Below are 23,169 nucleotides of genomic sequence, written 5' to 3' on the forward strand. Positions count from 1 at the left end.
TAATTTCCTTGTAGATAATGGATATTTGCCCTTTGTCAGATTGATAGATTGCAAAATTTTCTCCCATTCTGTAGGTTGCCTGTTCACTCTGATGATAGTTTAGTTTCTTTTGCTGAGCAGAAGCTCTTTAGTTTAATTAGATCCCATTTGTCAGTTTTGGCTTTTGAAATGCCCACCAATGATAGACTGGATAAAGAAAATGTGGCACATATGCACCATGGAATACTATGCAGCCATAAAAAATGATGAGTTCATGTCCTTTGCAAGGACACAGATGAAGCTGGAAACCATCATTCTCAGCAAACTGACACAGGAACAGAAAACCAAACACCGCATGTTCTCATTCATAAGTGCAATTGAACAGTGAGAACACATGGACACAGGGAGGGGAACATCACACACCAGGCCTGTTGGGGGTGGGGGCTAGGAGAGGAATAGCATTAAGAGAAATACCTAATGTAGATGACCAGTTGACAGGTACAGCAAACCACCATGGCGCTTGTATACCTATGTAACAAACTTGCACATTCTGCACACGTATCCCAGAACTTAAAGTAAAATTTAAAAATATACATATATATATATATACACAAATTAAAACAAAGAATTATCCATTTGTAAACTGCTGATTTCTTTGGAGCATTGTCCTCATAAACTTTTTGTATAGCATTAATGATTTCAGCATTCTTCCACCCAAGCTTCACTGCAAATTTGTTGTTTGTTCTTGTGTTTACTTTACCAGAATTTATGTTGCTCTGATAGGGGCTCTTTTCAAACTGATGTCATAACATTCTCATTGCTTCAAACTAGATTCTGTTCAGACATATTATAACAAGTTAGTATGAGTTTATTTTGGTGCAAAAAAATTGAAATCCATGCATAGGTTTTTTTTTTAAATAATAGCATTTTCCATGAACTTTTTAAAGACCCCTCTACCTGTTAAATGGATGGATAAGGCTTCATTGCTCCCTGAAGTGGTCATATCTAAGGAAATAAGCCCCAAAATGAAAATAAAAGGCTCGAAAACCTTTAGCTCTGACTCTTGTCTATAATTAATGGTAAAGAATTGAAAAATTCTAGCAATATCTAGTTGTAAAGATAAGAAAGAGGAGATCAAAATGATCAGTGGCCACTCTTCAATCTGTAGGCTGCTCTTTATAGCCAACATCAGTGGCAAAAGTCCAAATGATTATGACTTGCTCATAAATTGCAGGATAAATTTTTTTAGAAAGCAACAGGACATGACAGACACTCTTAATGAAAATGTAAATACTTTTTAAGCCTATCTGTAAGAGATGCTTTTAATGTAGAAAAATATCATATAATTTTTGATATATTTGAACTAATTCTAAGCCTTTGTATTACAAGCTCCAAACACTTAAACCTATCAATCACTGTATTTGCTCTTTATTATATAGATCCATAGTGCTCTATGAAATATTTAGTGTTTCAGCAAAAAGAAAACAATTAGAAAAATAAGACATTTGCTCTAACTATTCTAATTTATATTCTGAGATGAAAAAATATTTCAAAAGAAGTTTCAATTGGCATGAATTCTACTATATAAATATAAGATCAAAGCACACTGTAAAATTGAACAAAATCTGGTTTCTTAAGTATATATGGGCTTCTCTTTAAGGTCACATTTTCACTTGCACATGGGCTGACTTGTGATGGAAACAAAAGTGAAAAGACATACAAAGTAGATGGCTATATAAAAATGAAAGCAATAACTTTGAGCTGCAACTAAGGAGAAAGGCAAAAAAATGAATATTGTTAGAAGTTAGGAGTCCATTTCTAGAAATAGAAAGGATTACATTAAATTAGATGCATACCCAAAAAAGGAGATTATTAAAAGAGCAAAGAATAATAGAGAGGCTAGCTCGTTGACTAATGAGAAATTGTATAGTGGTATACTGTAAAGAAGTGAATATTGTTTTTTTTAGAACATGAGCTGATTCTAATATAGCAACTACACTTACTATGAATAAAATGTGGGTAGGCATATGCACATACATAGTTAATGAACAACATTTCAAATAATTCTGGGTATCTTTTTTAATTGAAATATTTGGATAATATGAGAGCAAGTTTGGAATTCACACAAATGAAATGAAAGAGCTCAAATATTTAATGTTTACTTAAATATATATTAGGCAAAAAGTAGATACCATGGAATACGTTTCTTTTAAGTCATAACTCTGTGAATATATAAGGTGTACCTCACACATGGTTATCATGTGCTTTTTCTTTTTCTCCTTTTCCACACTTAAAGCCACCATCTAATGTTCTTACTACCTTGACTCCTAAACTTTATGAAAAAATAAAAATGCCAAATCCTCTCCTCTTAGTTTCTTTATGTCATTGTAATCCAGTTTTTTACTCCCAGTACTCTCTTGGAATTGCATTTTGTAAGGTTCTCTATTGCCCCAATAATAAGAAAATTTAGTAGTCTTTTTTAGGAGACTTTGGGTCTATGACATTACAAACTTACCTGAAATTATCTTTTCTATTGTCCTTGAAGTTCTGAACACAGCACTCCAATGTATGCCATTCTGACATATTGATTGTTTTGAGTTAAAGAGGAAGTGGGAGGGGGGAGAGGGAGAAAGAAAAAAAAAGAATGAGTGAGAGAGAAGAAAGAGAGAAAAAAAGAAGGAGGGAAGAAAGGAAGAAAGGAAGGAAGGAAAAGAAAGAAAGAAGATGGAGGGAGGTAGGGATGGAGGGAGGGAGGAAAAAAGGAAGGAAGGAGGGAGGGAGGGAAGGAAGGAAGAAAAGAAAGAAAGAAAGGAAAGAAAGAAAGAAAGAAAGGAAAGAAAGAAAGAAAGGGAAGGAAGGAGAAAGAAAAAGAAAAAGAAAGAAAAAGAAAGAAAGAGAAGAAAGAAAGATGAATGGAAGGAAGAAACAAAGGGAGGGAGGAGGGAAGGAAGGAAGGGAGGGAGGAGGGAAGGAAGGAAGGGAGGGAGGAGGGAAGGAAGGAAGGGAGGGAGGAGGGAAAGAAGGAAGGAAGGGAAGAAGGAAGGAAGGAGAAAGAAAGAAGAAAGAAAAAGAAAGAAAGAGAGAAAGAAAGAAAAGGAAGGAAGGAGAAAGAAAGAAAAGAAGGAAGGAAGGAGAAAGAAAGAGAGGGAAGGAAGGAGAAAGAAAGAGAGAAAGAAAGAAAAAGAAAAAGAAAGAGAAGAAAGAAAAAAGAAAGATGAATGGAAGGAAGAAACAAAGAGAGGGAGGAGGGAAGGACGGGAAGGAGGAGGGAAGGAAGGAACGGAAGGGAAGAAGGAAGGAGGAAGGAAGAAAGAACGAAGAAAGAAAGAAGAGGAGGAGGAGAAGAAGAAGGAAGGAAGGAAAGAAGGAAAGAAGGAAGGAAGGAAAGAAGGAAGGAAGGAAGGAAGGAGGGAAGGAAGGAAAGCACACTCCAAACTTCCTAAAAGCAGGAGATAAAACTCCCATGTGGAATGTCTTCTCCCCTCCACTGGAAGAAGGAACACCTTATCACCAGAGTTGAAGAGTCGAGGCTGAGAGAAATCTCCACCAACAACCTGTATTAAACTAACCCTTATCTTCCTAGCCGTTTCTCTGTAATCAATTACCTCAGCCCAAGCCCCCTTGCTTTGTTACATTTTGACAATTTACCACTCTTTTTCGAAATAAGTATATAAGTTGTCAACTCTAATTGCAGCTGAAATAAGTATATAAGTTGTCAACTCTAATTGCAGCTTTGTGTTTTTATTTCCTTATGATGGCTCCATGTCAGGTAAAACTGATAATAAATTTGTACGCTTTTCTCTCCTGTTAATTTGTCTTGTGTAAATTTAATTCTCAGGCCCAGCTAAAAACTCTAAGAGGGTAAAGGTAAAATTGTGCCTTCCCTACAACCTTAACATGCTGTCTTGTCTCTAGGCTGCCCTCACACCTCCCAAACCCTCCTACTTAGTTTTATTTTCGGGTTTCTCTGTTTTCTCTTTGCCTTCTTCTTCCTTATTCTACAAACTATTCCTTGATCATCATGTATGTAAAGTAGGAAAAATAATTTTTTCTCTACCCTTCTGAGTTCTTAGCTGGGACTCTTTTTCACAAAAGGCAGATTAACAAGAAACAAACAAGCAGAATTTTATTAACATGTATATCATATATATATATAGGAGATACCCAGGATTAAAAGACTAATTCTTAAATAGGTGGCTTAGAATTCAGGCTTAAATAACATCTTCAACTGAAAACAAAGAAAGAAGAGTGTGGGCAGGCTAGTTATAGGAAACTTATGACAGATAAAAACTAGTTAGTAAAGTTCATTTATGTAGATTTCTCTGATGCCCTCTCCAGGATAACAAAGGTCTAAAGTAATCTCAGGTAGTTAACTTTAGTTTTTACTGGTAGAGAAGGAAGGAGGGACATCATTGTAAATTTATGTCTTGCTTTTAGGCAAATAGGAAAAGGACAGAGAGATCTGTATATATCTGCTTCTTCTCAGTTGCCTTCAGCTCAAAAAATCCTCATGCCAAAGTGGAACATTTTGGGGTGGCATATTCTGCTACCCTGGACATATGCTTGCATAAATACAAATGCGATTGTTTATCTCTTTTTAACTCTAAAGACAAAAGCAAAGACACCAGTGGTATCAGTTGTCAACCTTCTCAACTGTGATGTGCTTAAATCATCACACAATAGTCTACTTCCAAGAAGTAAAAGAGAAATGGCATTTGAACTACTAACATTATTTTTAAGATTACTTCGTTGATTTATGGTTTAGCATTAACCCATTGTATTAGTCTGTTCTCACACTGCTAATAAAGACATTCCAGAGACTGGATAATCTATAAAGGAAAGAAGTTTAATTGACTCACAGTTCAGCATGGCTGGGAAGGACTCAGGAAATTTACAAACATGGTGGAAGGGGAAGCAAGCTCATCCTTCTTCACAGGAGAGAGAAGAATGAGAACCAAGCAAAGGGGGAAGCCTCTTCTAAGACCATTAACTCTTGTGAGAACTTACTCACTATCACTAGAATAGCATGGGGAAAACCACTCCTATGACTCAATTACCTCCAACAGGTCCCTTCCACCACACGTGAGATTATGGGAACTACAATTCAAGATGAGATTTGGGTGGGGGACACAGCCAAACTATATCACCCATGTATTTCAAAACTACACACTTTGATGTGGTAATTAAAAGCTTCAACAATAAAGTGATTTGTGTTTCTTTTTCTGTATAAAATGTTATTTTCTGTGTGGTGTTTCCTTTGATATACCTTGTATAGAAAACTGAGTTGTCATGTGGAAAGTTTAAAAAAAATGTTTATAATCTAGTACTGAAATAGATAGAAATCAGACACAAACTTTAGATAAAATTTTACAGTGTAGGTGTGGAAAGGGTGTGATACTTTTTTCCCCATCAAAAGGGTCACAGTCCACACTCCTAAAACAAAAGAGAGGTTAACAAGAAGCATTATAGATTTATTCAATCAAAGTTTTACATGACATGGGAGACTTCAGAAGTGAAGACTTAAAGATTCAGGGAAAACTGTCTATTGTTATGTTTTGATTTGATGTGGAATGCACAGCCATGTAGAAAGAAGAACAGACTCAGGCATGGTGGCTCATGGTCCTAGCAATGGTCCTAGCTATGCAGGAGTGGGAGGCAGGAGAATTGGCTTGAGTCCAGGAGTTCAAGGATGGAATGAGCTATGTTCTCACCACTGTACTCCAGCCTGGTCAACAGATGGAGACTATCTCAAAAATAAAAAATAAATATGATTGAACCGAAAAAGTATGACCTAATGGTAAGAGACTGAATGGGGAAACCAACAAGCCCTGTCTGCTCAGATTCTTCTTGGCTTCTCTGTGTGGCATTTCTTCTTCCTGAGTGTAGGGTAAGACCTTTCTGGAGTAACAGTCTTATGTCTACCTTTAGACAAGGTAGGTCAGAGAATTTCTTTATTGCTAGCTCTTACACCGAAAGGCAAGTGATAGAGTAATATTTCTAGGTTTTATGGCCAGCTGTGGGGGAGAAGAGTTCTGGTTCTATGACCTGTCTTAGGGAAGAGGAATACTAATTTCTATGGCCTGCCTTGGGGAGAAAGGAAAGCAGGAGAAAGCAGGGCAGAAGAAGGTCAGAAAGAGACTTTCGTTCTGAAGCTCTTCCAGTGTCCTTCATGTTCAAAGTACTCAGCATGCCAAATCACTATATTTGGGGGTGTAATTTTCAGAGCTCCCAAACAAAAAACTTAAGAAGTTTGAAGTTTAAGTATAATTTAATGTTATTTATATTCTCATTCCAATTTTAATACAGTCATTGCAAGGAATAGTACCGTTTATAAATATGTTATAGTTCCAACAAATTTAGTGATACCTATGCTGAAAGGTTTTATGAGTATAACAAATATGTATGATTAGTTCATAAATTGACTCTTGTTTTATTTGTATAATATAAATTTTAGTTAAAGTCATACTGAAATGAACTCACAGTCTGCAATAGGAAAGGTCGCTGGGTAAGAATGCTTAAGGAATAGAAATCGCTATGAATTTTGAGATCATGCTAGTTCATCCCGAACCTAGTGAATTCTATTAAGATGAGAAATAATGTATAGTTCTTCTGTAATGAGCACATCTAACTGTAAGAAATTGAATCTAATGACCAAAAAAGGGAGCAATCAGTGTGCATCTCTGATGTTTGCGTGCAGATAAATTGCCTTGCGTTAAACTGAATTTGGTAGCTGAAGCAATTATTTTTCTATAATATTTTCCCTTCAGAGAGTAACTGCAAATGATACAAGTAGCAAACCAACAACCAAAAAAATGACCTAAATGTTTTATTATCAATAAAATGCTACAACTGTGAAGGTAACTGAATAACAAACCAACAATCAAAAGGAAAAAGGCGTAACATGTTTTATTATTGATATAATTTGAGGCATACTTATAATGATACTTTGAATTCCTTGAATTGAGGAAAATCTAAAACTGCATAGTAACCCTGCCTACTTATATGCACTGGGAATGTTACTACCCTTGTGATTCACTTACCATATACAGCAGTGTAAAAGGAGGGTTTCCCTACTGTCCTTTTCAGAGAGCTCCGCCCTGATTACTTTCAGTGCCACCCATGTGTAAGTTCAAGGCTTTCCATTTCCCACTAGCTTCCTCTAAGTTTTCAGAGTTCCAACCTCAATTTCAGGCATTTAGGTGTCTCCTTGGAAACTGAAGTGGACACTGTCCTCAAAGGAACCTTGGAATGTACAGACGTGTGTCAGTTGTGCTGCATAGTCTGCAGGCAGCCTCTGCACCTCTCAGCCTCTGCACCTCTCACGTACGGACCCTGCTCCAACATGGCCCCCGGGCACTAAGGCAGAGCTCACTGTTGGAGGGAGTGGAGACTGGAAAACAAAAGCTGACTCTGCTCCTGCATCCCCAGCTACCCTGCAGAGCAGTGTCCTTGCCCGGGGACTGCTTTGGCCTCTCTCCATCACCACTACTTCTTCTTCCTGATCTACATGGGTGGTTGCAGTCTTTGGATTATTTGGAAGTCAAGGTCCTGGTCCCTAATCTGTTCTTTTCAATCTATTGTTTATGACCACAACATTATGATCTTAGCCCTTCATACATTAACACCCCAGAAATACTAAAGGGCATCTCTTAAGGATCAAAAACCAGGCTATTTTTTCCATTAAGAGCTCTGAAAGTGTATTTTAATACATAAAAGTTAAGGTTTGTCTTCTTTGTTCTTGTGATTGACTGTGGTGCTGTTTTCTTGAAACAACTGAGGAGGAAGGACCTGGCTGTTTTCAGAGTATAAGGAATGATCAGGGCTTTGGAAGTGGAAGACAGCAAGTAATGTGAGAGAGTGCTGCATCATAGCTAAAAGTAAACACTGCACAGGATTACGTCCCAGCTCCACCACTAACTAGCTGTGCTACCATGGACAAATTAATTTACTTTGCTGTGACTTACTTTCCACACCAATATTAGTTTCTCATGACTGCTTTAACAAATCACCACAAAAATTGATGGCTTAAACCTCAGAAATTTATTCTCTCACTGTTCTGAAGGCCAGAAGTCTGAAATCAGCTTCACTGAGCTGAATTCAAGGTCTTGGCAGGGCCAAACTCTCTCTGAAGCTTTAGAGGATAATTCTTCTTGGCCTCTTCCCACTTTTGGTGGCTGGCAGCAATCCTTGCTGGCTGCCACATCCCAGTCTCTGCTTCTATGGTGACATTGCCTTTGCCTCTTCTTCCTTGTGTCTAATCTCTCTCTGCCTCCCTCTTATAAGAATACACACGATTGCATTTAGGGTCCATTCAGATAATCCATGATCATCTCCCCATCTCATGATCCTTAATTTAATCACATCTGCACAGTCCTTTATTGCCTTATAAGGTAAAATTCACAGGTTCCAAGGATTAGAAGCCAAGTATCATTGGTGGAGACAATTATTCAGCCTGCCATAAATTAGGTTGATCATTAAGGTGCCTACATGAACATTCAAGAATATAATATGTGAAATTCACTTAGAACAATATCTACCATGCCATAAAAGCATTCAACAATATTTATCCCATGATAGTGATGTTCATGATGTTGCAGCAACAAGAAAATGAAGCCAAAACGTTTCAAGGTAGAAATTATTTTTAAATAAAAGTATACGGAAGATCTCATCTCTGGATTTTTTAAATATATGTTACCCTTAAAATGTTAATAGTAATCAAAGGATTATCTCCACATTGAATAATTATAACACAATAGTTTAGGCATATAATACATGCAGCCACTTGGTGCTTTGTCTTTTGTTACTTTTCACTTGAAATTGAAATCATTGTAGCAATTTCATCTACCCTGAATTCTTCCTAAGGTCAAAGTCAAAGACGTGATGTAATAAAATTTTCTCACTTTGCTCTTTTGTCTCCTACCCACCTAGGACACCGATCTAATGACATTCAATATCTCTGTACATCGGTCATGGTGGAGAGAACATGGGCCTGGTTGTGTCAGAAAAGTGCTGCCTCCCTCAGCCCATGGCATGATGGATGATTACACGTACGTCTCTGTCACAGGCTGCATCGTTGACTTCCAGTACCTGGAGGTCATCCACAGTGCTGTCCAAATACTACTCTCTGTAAGTGTCACTTTTGTGTCATTATCTAATCAGAACTCTTCTTTGTTGGCATTTTTTTCTCCACACCTACCTGATAGAAAATGCCACAGATAAGCACACAGAGAACACCCAACAGAAATAGCAGCAATTATGGTACCAGTAGTTACACCTGATGGCAGGTTACACCTTTTTTCTCTTGGTATCTAGACATTTTGTATTTAGAAGCAGTTAGTGACTATCATTTCTAACTTCAGATACAATCCACACTATTCAATGAAATAGTATCACCATCCACCAGAAGTGGTCCCTTTTCACTTAGCTACCTCAGGCTCTTCTGCTAATGCATTCTTCGACTAATGCACCTCAGTTCCAGAGAAAGAAGATGGAAACACCCACAGCCAATGGCTTGCTCTGTCTAATAAACCTGACATTTCATTTATTCCTTAAAAAACAAATCCCACTGGAGACTCTTCGCATTTTAGTGCCTAAAATCTGGCATCAGAATACAATTCCATATACAGAAACGAGAAGGAAATGATGTGATTAGTCCACAGAAGGTTAATGTGTCAGGGATTCCTTAAAAGTAATTTTCTTCCACCAGACTGCCCCACTCACAGTTTGACCACAATGAAGAGTGGAATTAATTGAAAGATGTATAACATCATCGAGAACAATGTTCCTTTCAGACCCAAAAAGGACTTATCATTTAGTTTGAGTCAATATCCAATAAAGCCATTCTCAACCCACTCTTCACATAAACCAACCATCTCAGTTCTGTTCAACTGTTTAGCTTAGTAGGAATAAGAGACACAGACTCAACAGTAAATAAATAGATAACAGAAATATGAGTGGTATGTCAATGAAGAAGGTACCTTGGAATTAATCCTAGAAAAATCTTTAAGAAATCCTTGCTATCACTTACTGTATTCATTATCTACTACTGTGTAACAAACCACTCCAAAATGCAATTGCTTAAAACAATATTAATTTATTGCTTAGAGTTCTGTGCATTAGGAATTTGGGCACATCTCAGCCAGGTAGTTCTTCTGCTTTACATGGTATTAGATAAGGTCACTCATATAAACTCCACACAATATTGGCTAGGGTCACTGATGTGAGCCTGTCAATCTTGACCTTTGCTGGGACTGGAACGTCCAAAGAGGCCTCACTCACATCTCCGGTGCTGGCTGTTGGCCCCATTCTCCTGCACACGCACATGGCTTCTCTTTCTGAAAAAAAAAAAAAAAAATTGACCGATTCTCAGGCAACAAAGTAGCTGAATAATGAAAGGAGAAGACAACACGCAAGCATTTATCAAGCCTGTACTTGAGTAATGCTTGCTATTGCTTCATTGGCTACAGCAAATCTATGACTCAGCCGGTAGTTAATGTGAGAGGGGGCTATCAAAAGGTGAGAAGACAAGGAGGCATGGCTCTTCTAGGGCCACCAATGTAGTGATCTTACCTCATTTACTCAATCTACTAGTTACTATTCTTGAATTTGCATGTCTCACGTTTTAAAATGATGTTTTAGAGCACATATGAATTACAATCTTCTAGAAAGACTAAAGATCTGAATAAAACAAAAATCAAAGATCTTTTAGGGTTCTAGTTCAAAGAAAGGCAAATTTGATACTGAACTCAAAGAAAGGGATTGCACCTTGATGGGAAGGAATTTCTTTTCAGACATGTAACAGGGAATCTGATCATTCTAGGTTTCTACAATCATATTTACAGGTATAAATATAATATACAGTCACTTGCCAATATATGCTTATCTGTCTTTTCTTATTCTCTGATCCTTTGTTAATGTAGCCATTACATACAAAATTGTGGCAAAATATATGTGTTTAAATTTTTGTCTTGAAAAAATGTGGAGGCAAATTTTCTTTTAAAAATGTGTAGGCTATTTTAAGTTATAAAAGATCTCTATTATCCTATACTAGATACTAACAGTTTTTATTAATCATCTTGAACAGTGAAAATGTTTTTCTAAAATCTTTCATATTGGATAGATTACTCTCCTTTAAAAAATTATTGTAGCAAATTGCTAAACCATTTTGTGGAATGATAGCATGGCCAGACCTTTATAATGCAGCAGAACTCTTGGAATCCAAAAGTCATTTCCCCATAGTAACTCCAATTCAAATGAACAGCAAGTATTTATTTGATAAGGAGCTGGAGTGTCACATAAAAACATTCCCTAAAGGGCTATCTAAATAAACTGTATGTGTTGCCACCTAAAAGTACTTTTCACTTATAAATGAATTTCTCCACGTGTTATTTTAGTAAACATTCAAAGCTACCACCCTGCACACATAGCTCTATACTCTTCAGCCTTTGAGAAATAAAAGATTAGTTGCTGCTCACTGACTTTTCTTGGAACACACCTGCAGGACAAGATTTTTAATATTTTATCTTTTTATATTAAAGTAAAATATATCAAGAAATTGTTTCACAACTATCCAATTATGTATTAGTGGTGTGACTGATTTTTGTATGGGTTTCCTGTGTTTGTCACTTATTTTATATGATTATGTTTGCTTATTAGAATTGTACTTTTTTCTTTTCTTTGTGTGTGTGTGTGTGTGTGTGTGTGTGTGTGACGGAGTTTTGCTCTTGTTGCCCAGGCTGGAGTGCAATGGCAGGATCTCGGCTGACTGCAACCTCCGCTTCCCAGGTTCAAGTGATTCTCCTGCCTCAGCCTCCCGAGTAGCTGGGACTACAGGCACACACCGCCACGTCCAGCTAATTTTTTGTATTTTTGGTAAAGACGGATTTCACCATTTGGCCAGGCTGTTCTTGAACTCCTGACCTCAGGTGATCCACCCTCCTCGGTCTCCCAAAGTGGTAGGATTACAGGTGTGAGCCACCAAGCCTGGCCAGAATTGTACTTCTTAAACATTTGATTCAGGAGAATCCTTCTTGTTGCCCAATATGTGCTGAAATGTTTACCTTATTACTGAAAATCAGGGGTAATGGTCGCAATATTTAACAGCCCGAGGGGCGTGGGCAACAACCAAGCAAATAGAGGGGCAGCTTCGAGAAAGGGCAGGGGCTCGGCGGCTCTGCTGCAGGGAATTACCCCTTTAATTACTGGAGGCATAGAAATATCTGGAATAACCTAGGGGAGGGACTGACGGAGGTGGCCAGGAAGGTGGTTTCGGGGAGCGGCTCTCCACCGAACAAGAGGGAAGTATTTGAGTGCTTTGACCACCGACACATCTCCTCCGTGAGTACAGCCTGAGCAAGTGCCTCGCGTCAGTGGAGCTCGGAACTGGAAGAAAAGTCACCTCTGTCATAAGCATTCCACAGACTGTGTACATGCTTGACGGAAACGAATACAATTAACTGGACTCAGAAAGGCGACGACGGGCGGGGTTCCTTACCAGGCTGTTGCTTGGGGCTCAGGGAACATCCCCACTCGCCACCGCCTGTGCCTTGCTTGGCGCAGAACCCCCCCCCCCCCCCCAGCTTCTGCCGGCGCCTCTGTCCCTGGGAGGCAGCGGGGGGCGCCACCTGCTTCCTCCCCCGGCTCTCAGGCTGAGAACGACAGGGAGAGTGCTAGGCACAGAGAAGGTTCTTGTCCTAAAGTCACCAAATCCTGAAGAAGAGTTCCTGCAAATTGTCAGCAACACCAAGGTGAAAATCAGCGTGGAATCCATAGAAAGTTTGTGGATGGTATTGGGGGGAGAAGCAAAATGCAATCCACGCTGGAGTGGAGAAGTCAAAGACAAGCAGAGTCCGGCCCTGGGATGATGAGTGCCCCGCTCTGGGCCCACTGCCCGTCTCTGTTCATATGCTCATCACTTCTCGCCTGAAGCTGGCCAGTAACCTCCTAAATAATCTTCCCCACCAAGTTTTGCCCTACACTTCATGCATGCCTCCTGCTCACTGTAAGATGATCACAAAGCGCAAATCTTATCAGTCACGTTTCTTCCGATCACCCTTCAGTGATTCTCATCACCTTCAGGATGAAATCTGAATTCCCTACTGTGCAAGGGAGGCCCTCGTGACCTGCGCCAGCCTGACTCCCACCCTCCCCTTCTGGCATCCAGCTAAAGAACCCTTCCTGCGCCTTCCTCAGGCAGCGGTCTGCATGGAATGGGTTCTCCCTCAAGTCCCTTCTCCCTCCTTCCCCAGCTGGGCTCCTTATCCACCTGGCTCTTAGCAGACATCTTCCCCCAAAACACCTCAGGATATGTTAATTTAATTTTGTTAAATAGTTAATACATTTACTTGGTTCGAAAACATAAAAATGTATACATTAAAAACTCTGTCCGATGTTTGGGCCCCATATGCCTGGTTCTCCCATCTCTGTTTCCAACAGGCATCCAGTTTTACTCTTTTTTATTTTTGTACATATGAGTCCAAAGTGCCTTTATGCAAATGCAAGAAAATGTGACTATATATTCTTATTTGCTCCCCACACAAGCTAACGTATGATATGCACTCTTCTGAGCCCTTCCTTTTATTATTATGTATTTTGTAACTATTTCCGTATCAGTACTCAATGTATCATTGTTTATTTAATACTCTCCTATTAAATATATTGATGGACATTTGGACTCTATCCAAATATGAAAATAACTTCAGATGTATACATAACATGTCTATGTGTGCATATATATACTATAGCTAGTATAATATATAGATAGTATGTGTTGCATATTATAATCATATGGCATATAGCTATTATACACAATGTTATACTAAAAAACTGTGTGTGTGTGTGTGTCTGTGTGTGTGTGTTACTCAGAGCATTTCCTAGTCCTCCCCCCACTCACTCCCTCAGGCTATACCAGATGCCCTGACACCTGAGCACACTATAATCATTGCGTCTCTATTCTATCTACTGGAAGGAAAGCTTCTTGCAGGATAGAATTGTGTTCTTTTTTCACTTGTTCATGTCTGTGGTTTCAGCAACTAGTGCAGTGATGGCACATAAATATTTGTTGAATGAATAAATGATCAACAAACAAGAGACTCTCAAGTCTCAAAAGGGTGAACACAAAAGGAATCCATTGAGCAGAAACCAGCAGGAGTGAATGCATGGACAAGATGTAGGAGCCAGAGTGAAGATGCCCTTCATCGGGGAAGTTAAGAGAATGTCAGTAAAATGTTCTGTTCAGGGCGTAGCACAGAAGCACTCAATACATACTAGTTTCGCATTGCTATTACTAATGTTATTATTACACTGCTCTGTGCTTGTTCTTATCCTATTTAGGCTGGTCCTTCTTTTGAAGGCCAAAGGGCTCCATTCTGGTGGCATTCCATCTACTGAATTCTCATTTCTTTAATCCCACACCAGACAACTCTTTCCTGCATGAGAACATAATTCCTGTGATCTTCGTAAGACACGGCAATCATAAATCCCTATTAGGAGGGCTGAACTTTTACTTAATATGTATGTATTTTCCTCAATCTGGTTTCCCAGAATTCTTTCCTACCTATGCCTCACAAGAGCATTTGTTGGACTGAATATATTCTCATATTTTCATGAAAAAATATCAGAATTATTACAGTGGAACAAAGATTTCAGTAGCCTGTCAACAGCCAGTAGTATGCTCCTAAAAGCTACTCTTTAACTTCTTATTTATCTCCCATTATCTAGAACTGTACTGAGTTCAGAGTGGCCACTCTTTCATAGTTATTGAGTAAATTGTTGTATACATTTTCTGGATTTTAGATTTACAAAACCCAAAGTATGTAATTTTTTTTAATTGGAAGTAATTTAATGAGGCTATGTCTTGATTTTATTTTATACCATTTGATAAAAACTATCGAGAAAACATACTGTCAAATTATTTCTGAAGCAGACGCAATTTGTTTGGATTGGTAAGGGTACCTAGCTACAGGAAAAGGGACAGTCAATCTGCTCCAAGATTGTAACTCTATCTTTGAATTTGTTCTTCCACATGTTCTTTATTTTGAGAGTCATTTTAACAAGTTTAGACTACCTTAGTTGCTTTGCTTCCAGTAGGGGGATTTCAAAACAGTTTCTGGTGAAAATTAAAAACTATGTCTAGTTGAATTCTAAGCACTATATTTTAGGCATTTTTAAATTACATTCTTACTCTGGGAATTTAATACCACAGATTTAAAGAGGATGCACACACACACACACACACACACACACACACACGCATGCATGCACAGTATAGCATTTCCTTTTTCTGCTAGAGAATGTGAATAAAGTATTTCTGCTTGAAATAATCTCTATTACCAATTAATGTCATTCTATAGTGCTGTATTTTACTCATTTAGCACCCGAACATCTGAAACATGAAAGCTTACAAAACTGAAATTTAAAAGTAACTTTAATATTTGTATCACCTGTGGCAAAGAAAGGATCATTATTCATAATACACAATGAGTTCATTTAAATTAGTACTAAAACCATGAAAATTTAGTAATTAATTCAATGAACAATATGAACAAATATGTTCACATAAGGAAAAAACATCCAAATTGTAAACAGTTTGGTATAAAATATAATTATTGATACCAACCTGATGCATGCAAGTTAACTTTGAAAAATTATTTTCACTAATTTAGCAATTTGTAAAGATAATGTTAAATAGAATTGTAATTCACATATTGGTAGAGGCAGTCTTTGTCTCAAAGACTATTAAAATGCCCATAACTTTTGGTCTTGTAACCCCGCTCAACGGGCTTTCTTCTAAGAAAATAATTCAACAGAAAGAAACAGCTACCTGCATTATGTTCATTTCAGTGTTATTTATAATAGCAAATCTGGATATGTATAAATATATGCAATTAAAGGCATGGTATAACAATTTATAGTATATCAACTTGATGAATAGAAAGTAATAACTATGTTAATTTTTAAGACCGTACATAAAACATGAAACAGTCTTTTATGATTCAAGTACATAATCCAGGAAGAAAGTTTAGATACAAAAAGATTTAGAATTATGGATATGCCTTCCCAAAAAATGTTTTTACGCATTGTATGATATTTTAAATAATACTATTTAATTATCATATTTGTATATTTGATTTGTATAGAACAGCAGAAGAGATGTTATAGTTGCTTTTCTTAAATTATCAACCAATCCCAAATCTCATAATTTTTATTTGATCATTTAGAGGCACTCATAAATCTTAGTTATTATAAAATATTTCATTTTAGTGGACTGCCTACTTCTGGGGTTAATAAGTCAATAATATCCAATTTAAGTCCCTTTTTAATTTTCAGTGTTAGTTATTTACTGGTGAACATGGATTCATATGCTCATGTTGATTAGCGCACACACACACACATATAAAGGAGCTCATTTTTATAACTAGTAGAAAAATTCTAATCTCCAAACTTGGAAAAGAGTTTTAAAACTCACCTTATTGATTTCTCTTTGCAGCTAATTTTACACATATATTGTCTTGAATCCTCACTGTCAATATATTCTCCCTCATATCTGATAGGTGACAGGTCTCATTCTTTAACAAACCTTTAGAGGTTGTCACCATGGTCGGAGCTGGGGTCCTATGAGAATTGTTTTTTCGTCATCCCTATGCCTTTTGCATTGTATCTCTCTGTTCACATCAACATTTGTCACTGTTCTCTGCCCTTCGTATCAGACACATTAAGCTTAATGATAAATTAAAACTTAATAGAGAAGGATAAAAAGTAATATTAGACCACAAGGTATCCTGTAGAATCTTTGTTTTCCAAAGGCTGTATAGCTATCTGTTCATATGCTTATAGAATAAATTGCACAATGTCAGAGCAGACAATACTACTGTTGCTTCAGTAACATGCTCACAGAGTGTAAGCATGTAAGTCAAAAGACAGGTGAAACTGAACTTTTGAAATATATCCCAATTTTAATTGTGACTCTCCAAAAATGTAAATATAGTTAAAAGATTTTTTTAAATTTCTGTGTTAACATTTGCATTTATTTAACAAACTCAGCATGCTCTTGGAGCTGATCTCTGTGCTTTTCAAATATGAACTCACTTAATTCTCAAAATGACCCATGAGGGTAGTGTTATTATAGTCATTTTATATGTGTGAAAACTGAGACACATGGAGAAGTTAAAAAATGTGCTCAAGATCCCACAGCTTGTGAGTGAAGGTGGACCTCAAACCCAGGCAGACAATTCCTCGTCATGTGAGAAAAGAGGACTTCTCCTTGCAACACCTTGCAGGGTTCGGGGGTAAACTCTGTCAGATCCGTAAAGCTATGCATCTCCTGTTAGGCTGATGGGATTTAATTGCAGCTCCACTATTAGAAAGTAAAAATAAAAGTACAATTATGTCTAATAGTTAAAAGATTGGTGAATAGTTAAAAATGTTTCCTTTCACCCTTGAAAACATCTCTCAACCACCTTTCTGATCATTGTTGTTTATTTTTTAAATGGATTATTTCAACCTTTGTCAAATGTTGACATTTGTCAAATGTTGTAAATATATTGGACTCTTTTTTTTTCTCTTTTGCTTGCTAGCGCTTTCCAGGGTCTGGTAAGAGGAAAGAAATCATGACCAACCTCTCCTGTCCCAAAAGCCTCCCAGAATTATCCTTTTACCAGAAAATCTATTTTTATATAAAATAGATGGCTTCTGCTCATACCAAATTTTGAGCTGCTTCTAAGTGCTAGATAGAATTACTAAAGATTTAGACTGACTTACTTGCTATACACCATCTCTGGTCTCCATATTCAGTTCCATCCTCAGGAAAGTAAAGCAACAATTTATCTAAAGTTCCACTCACCCAAGGAATCATTTATTGGATCATCACAATATTGAGAGGGGTTTATGGTTGTGGGAGAATTTCCATGCCAAAAATATTCAAAGGGCTTTGGCAGAAACATCTGTGTTCAGAAGCCAGGGTACACCTGGTCAGTCAAATTGCTGGGGCCTGGAACTGTCCATTTAGTGAGCTGTGATTTTAAGTCATTTCATTCTCTGTATTCGTGTCTACGCAGTATACTCTCTTGGTGAAATGTGTATACATTTTTGTCAGACTTACTGAAATATAATTCACATACCATACAATTCATCATTTTAAAGTGTACAATTCAATAGCTTTCAGTCTACTCACAGGTATGTGCAACCATCACCATGGTCAATATGAAGACATATTTATCACCTTGGAAAGAAAGCACCACCCCTTAGCTATCACAACCTATGCGTTCTTCCTCCCCAGCTCTAAGCAACTACTACTCTAATTGCTGTCTCTATAGACTTGCCTCTACTGGATATGTCATATAAATGAAACCACATAATGTGGTCTTTCATGTCTGGCTTCTTTCACTTAGCACATATTATTAAGTTTCACCCATGTAGCATGTATCAGAACTTCCTTTTTTATGGCTGAATAATATTCTATCATATGTTTACTCTTAATATCTGTGCCTGTTACAGATATATGTACAATATTTAGCAAAATTTTCAGAACTAAAATTTAAATTTAGTTAGCCTTAACTTTCCCACTGATAAATCCTGAGAGTAATTTAGGCAATCCACTGTATATTTTATCTACATAACATCATATGTTCATCTTTTGGAAACATCTGGGTTACAGATAGCAACTGAAAGCTCTTACACGGATGTCTGGTCTTATACAAATCCAATATTATGGTTATCTATCATTTGTCCACAGCATCTATGAGTTTTAACAATTTAAAGCATGTGAACATTTAAAGCTTATATTCCTCTTATACTATAACACTTTCCGTAACAGTATGCATATGATTACTATTTTTTCTGTATGCCAATCAGTTATCCCAACCACAAATTTTATGCCATCGCTTAACAACAGAATTCAGTCTCTTGAGCCCTGATGCTCATGATTACCCCAGACAGACATGTTTTTGGGTCTTCATAAATTATTACTGCCATACTAGTTTCAAATAATCTCCTAAATATTGATTATTAAATGCAAACATGAGTTATGACATTTGGTAAACTTAAATATTGTTTCATCAGAGAAATGAAAAACTTAATTAGAAATCGTATCTAGCACAAAAGCCATTAATATAGAAAATCTGAAATCCATTTAATAATTAATCAAGCCAACATGGTGACTTTGGGCTTATGGAAATATTAGAGGCAAGAAAGCTAATTTTATTGGTGCATTACTTGGGATAATTTAATGTCATTCAGAGGTTGGCAGATTTTTCACTTTTAGCCTTAGGTTAGAGTAACTATTAGATTAAAAAAGTAGCTTTTCATAATAACAAGAGTTCATTCAAATAGATTTCCATGTCACTTGAAATTACCAAATTTGTATAAATTTCATTAAGAAAATTTTATATCACTTTTTGTATTCTTTCTAAATGAAAACAGGCTGTTTCATTCATTCAGAGAAGCATATTCAGAAGCCCCTACTCTGTAAGAGCACTATGCTGAGAGCTCAGAGATGAAAGGATGGAGATCAACTAAACAAGGTTGAATTGACATGGTCCTTCCTGCTGTACCTTCCAGTCTACTAGGGGAGATGAAGCCGGCAGTCAAAGTGCCATAACTTAGGATAGAAAATGAGAGTTCTAAACTTAATTTCTTAGTGCCATGAGAACTCGTAGAAAGATGTAGTGTTCAGGAAAGTTGTGATATTTAACTTCCATCTAAGGCATTCACTCTTGGATGGGAAGAAGGGAAAAGGAATTCTATACAGAAGGAACAGCATTAGCAAATAAATAAAAATAAGAAATCAGAGGAATAATTAGTGCAGTGCCCTTTGGCTTGAGCAGAGTGTTTATGCACAGAAGTAGTGGCTTAAAGCTGGAAAGAAAGGGTGAAGACAATGATGAAGGGGCTTGAATGTCAAGTGAAGGCCTTGGGCCTTTGCAGTAAGTCAAATAAGGAACTATGTTTCAGTTTGTAAACAGGTGACATATATGGAGTCCTGAAGTAAGGAGGCTATTCTGAATGGCATGTGCATGGTGGATCAGATATGCAGAAACAAGTATTAGGATATTCCTAGAAAGCCTGGACCCATTCTCCCCAGAGTGTCCTGGAAATACCTGTCTCAGAAATTCAACCTCGAGGAGGACTTCACAGTGACATAAGTTTGATTAGCATCATGTTATACCACTTCTTGGAGATTCACTATGTGAATTAGCATATTAAAATTCCTGAGAAACCTTGCTGTTAAAAAACAAAACAAAAAAAATTCATGGAAAAGAAAGTAAGAGACTCTGCCAGATTAAAGAAGACTGAGGAAACACCACAACTAAATAAAACTTGTGACCCTAGACCAAAAAACAGACATTAATGAGACAACTGTTGAAAGTTGTATAAGGTCTGTGTATTAGATAACAGTATTGTGTCAATGTTAATTTCCTGGGTTTTATAATTATACTGTGGCTGTATAAGATGCTAACGTTTGAGGAATATGGGTGAAGGACATACAAGAATTCATTGCATTATTTTTTCAAATTTTTGGTATGTCTGAAATTACTTCAAAATTAAACTTTAAAAATATTTTTATAATTAAAAGTATAACTGCATTTCCAAGCAATCATCTAAGATAAACACTTTTGGAAATACTCCCAAGAAAGGCAGGGGAATTTATATCCACAGAACAGCTGAGAGAAAGAGCTGGGTTGACAGAGTAAATGAGTTCAGAGCTGGGTTGACAGAGTAAATGAGTTCAGATGTGGACACATGATGAATCTTGACACCATTCTTGCCCTTAACATATTTTAGGTACATATATATGTTTTAAACCTAGTTACCTACTTGAGATAATGAAATCCCCTCTCTTGCTCTTTCAGTCAGAATGGTCCCTATTGCAATGACTGACTGGGAAAGGGAAACTAGAGACAGAATTATCCAAAGAATTCACAAGAATCCCAATATGAATTTTTGAGAACATGGTTTATTTCATATCTCCACATTATTCAGAAGTAAACAATAAACTTGGGATTCTTCACTTAATATATGGTCCCTGGAGATTCTCAAATGGTTCCTCAAACACTAACACTCTAGTATTATCAGTAAAGACATAGTTAATCACATTCTTTTTTTTATAACCTGTAAAACAATGAAAACACAAAGTATTTTTTTAAAAATTACATTCTCTTGACCATAAAATAATAACCACATCAAAATTATTGCCTGAATTTTAGTTTTTTATATAAATGGATTTTTGGTGAAAACTTATTTAATATGATACCTTACTAATTTAATCATGGATGGGTTGTTCTGGAGATCTAAATAGAGGATTAGTCTTCAGTGTTAAAACTTGCTAAATTTTAACAATATTTAATTTAGTAATGGTAGAAATCAATTCAATGCTCTTCATCAATGGAGTAATAGGATTAGAAATGTGCCTAAAGAAGATGAATTATGTAGCAGTTGCAGACTATATTTCAGGGAAGATTTAGAGTCAGAACAGTCCTGTAGATAGGTGGGGGCTTATGAAGGCCTGAGCTAGAATAGCATGAAGAATGTGGAACTAAAGAGACTTATGGGACGGAGATCAAATCAGGAGAACATGGTCATTAATTGGATAAGACAGCAATTAAAAGAAAAATCCCAAAGATAATACTCAGATTTTGAGCCTAGGTGACAAGTGAAATTGCAGTAATGCTGCAGAAAGAGAGAAATAATGATTAGAAAGTACATAGGCATGGGCAAGGACTTCATGTCTAAAACACCAAAAGCAATGGCAACAAAAGCCAAAATTGACAAATGGGATCTAATTAAACTAAAGAGCTTCTGCACAGCAAAAGCAACTACCATCAGAGTGAACAGGCAACCTACAGAATGGGAGAAAATTTTTGCAATCTACTCATCTGACAAAGGACTAATAATATCCAGAATCTACAAAGAACTCAAACAAATTTACAAATTTACAAGAAAAAACCAAACAACTCCATCAACAAGTGGGCAAAGGACATGAACAGACACTTCTCAAAAGAAGACATTTATGCAGCCAAAAGACACATGAAAAAATGCTCATAATCACTGGCCATCAGAGAAATGCAAATCAAAACCACAATGAGATACCATCTCACACCAGTTAGAAGGCGATCATTAAAAAGTCAGGAAACAACAGATGCTGGAGAGGATGTGGAGAAATAGGAACACTTTTACACTGTTTGTGGGACTGTAAGCTAGTTCAACCATTGTGGAAGACAGTATGGCGATTCCTCAGGGATCTAGAACTAGAAATACCATTTGACCCAGCCATCCCATTACTGGGTATATACCCAAAGGATTATAAATCATGCTACTATAAAGACACATGCACACGTATGTTTATTGTGGCACTATTCACAATAGCAAAGACTTGGAACCAACCCAAATGTCCAACAATGATAGACTGGATTAAGAAAATGTGGCACATATACACCATGGAATACTATGCAGCCATAAAATATGATGAGTTCATGTCCTTTGTAAGGACATGGATGAAGCTGGAAACCATCATTCTCAGCAAACTATCACAAGGACAAAAAACCAAATACCGCATGTTCTCACTCATAGGTGGGAATTGAACAATGAGAACACATGGACACAGGAAGGGGAACATCACACACCGGAGCCTGTTATGGAGTGGGGGGAGGGGGGAGGGATAGCATTAGCAGATATACCTAATGTTAAATGACGAGTTACTGGGTGCGGCACACCAACATGGCACATGTATACATATGTAATAAACCTGCACATTGTGCACATGTACCCTAAAACTTAAAGTATAACAAATAAAAAGTCACTGGGAGGTAAACTTTAGTCATTTCATTTAATCTATCACATAATTTAAAAAATAGTTTAATTTTAATTTAAGGAGGAGAGTCAAAGAATTATTCCTGGCAGTCAGGAACCTTAACAAATGCTGGGATACAGGAAGCCTCTGCACCTGTCGGCAAGGTGGGGATTTGACTCTGAACGGGTAATGTCAGGCATTGCTTAGCACTTTACATCTACTGCATCCTACTTTTGCTTGCTTTTGATTTACTTTTTCTATTTCTCCTAGTAGGTTTGTCCTAGAAGAATTTTTAAAATTTTTTTAATTTTTCTTTTCTGTTTTTTTACCACCTTGCCTTGGACGTAACAAGCTCACAGTGTATACTGCTTAATTACTAGCATATGAGACATTTATGTATAGGTAAG

General features: G+C 37.0%; 1 protein-coding gene across 7 annotated transcripts in view; it reads left to right on the forward strand.

Annotated features, from left to right (window-relative positions):
- Window positions 1-23,169, forward strand: part of NKAIN3 (sodium/potassium transporting ATPase interacting 3) — a 799,758-nt gene that overhangs the window by 535,899 nt on the left and 240,690 nt on the right. For all 7 annotated transcript variants that reach the window (XR_008527972.2, XM_054561658.2, XM_054561657.2 and 4 more), the window contains one exon: window positions 8,908-9,105. Coding sequence is in view for 6 of the 7 variants with exons in the window: in XM_054561658.2 (XP_054417633.1) it covers window positions 8,908-9,105 (198 nt within the window). In the remaining variant the exon portion in view is untranslated. The remainder of the gene's footprint in view (window positions 1-8,907; window positions 9,106-23,169) is intronic.

The sequence above is a fragment of the Pongo abelii genome, chromosome 7 (genome assembly GCF_028885655.2).
Source record: "Pongo abelii isolate AG06213 chromosome 7, NHGRI_mPonAbe1-v2.0_pri, whole genome shotgun sequence".
In the NCBI taxonomy this organism is placed as follows: domain Eukaryota; kingdom Metazoa; phylum Chordata; class Mammalia; order Primates; family Hominidae; genus Pongo; species Pongo abelii.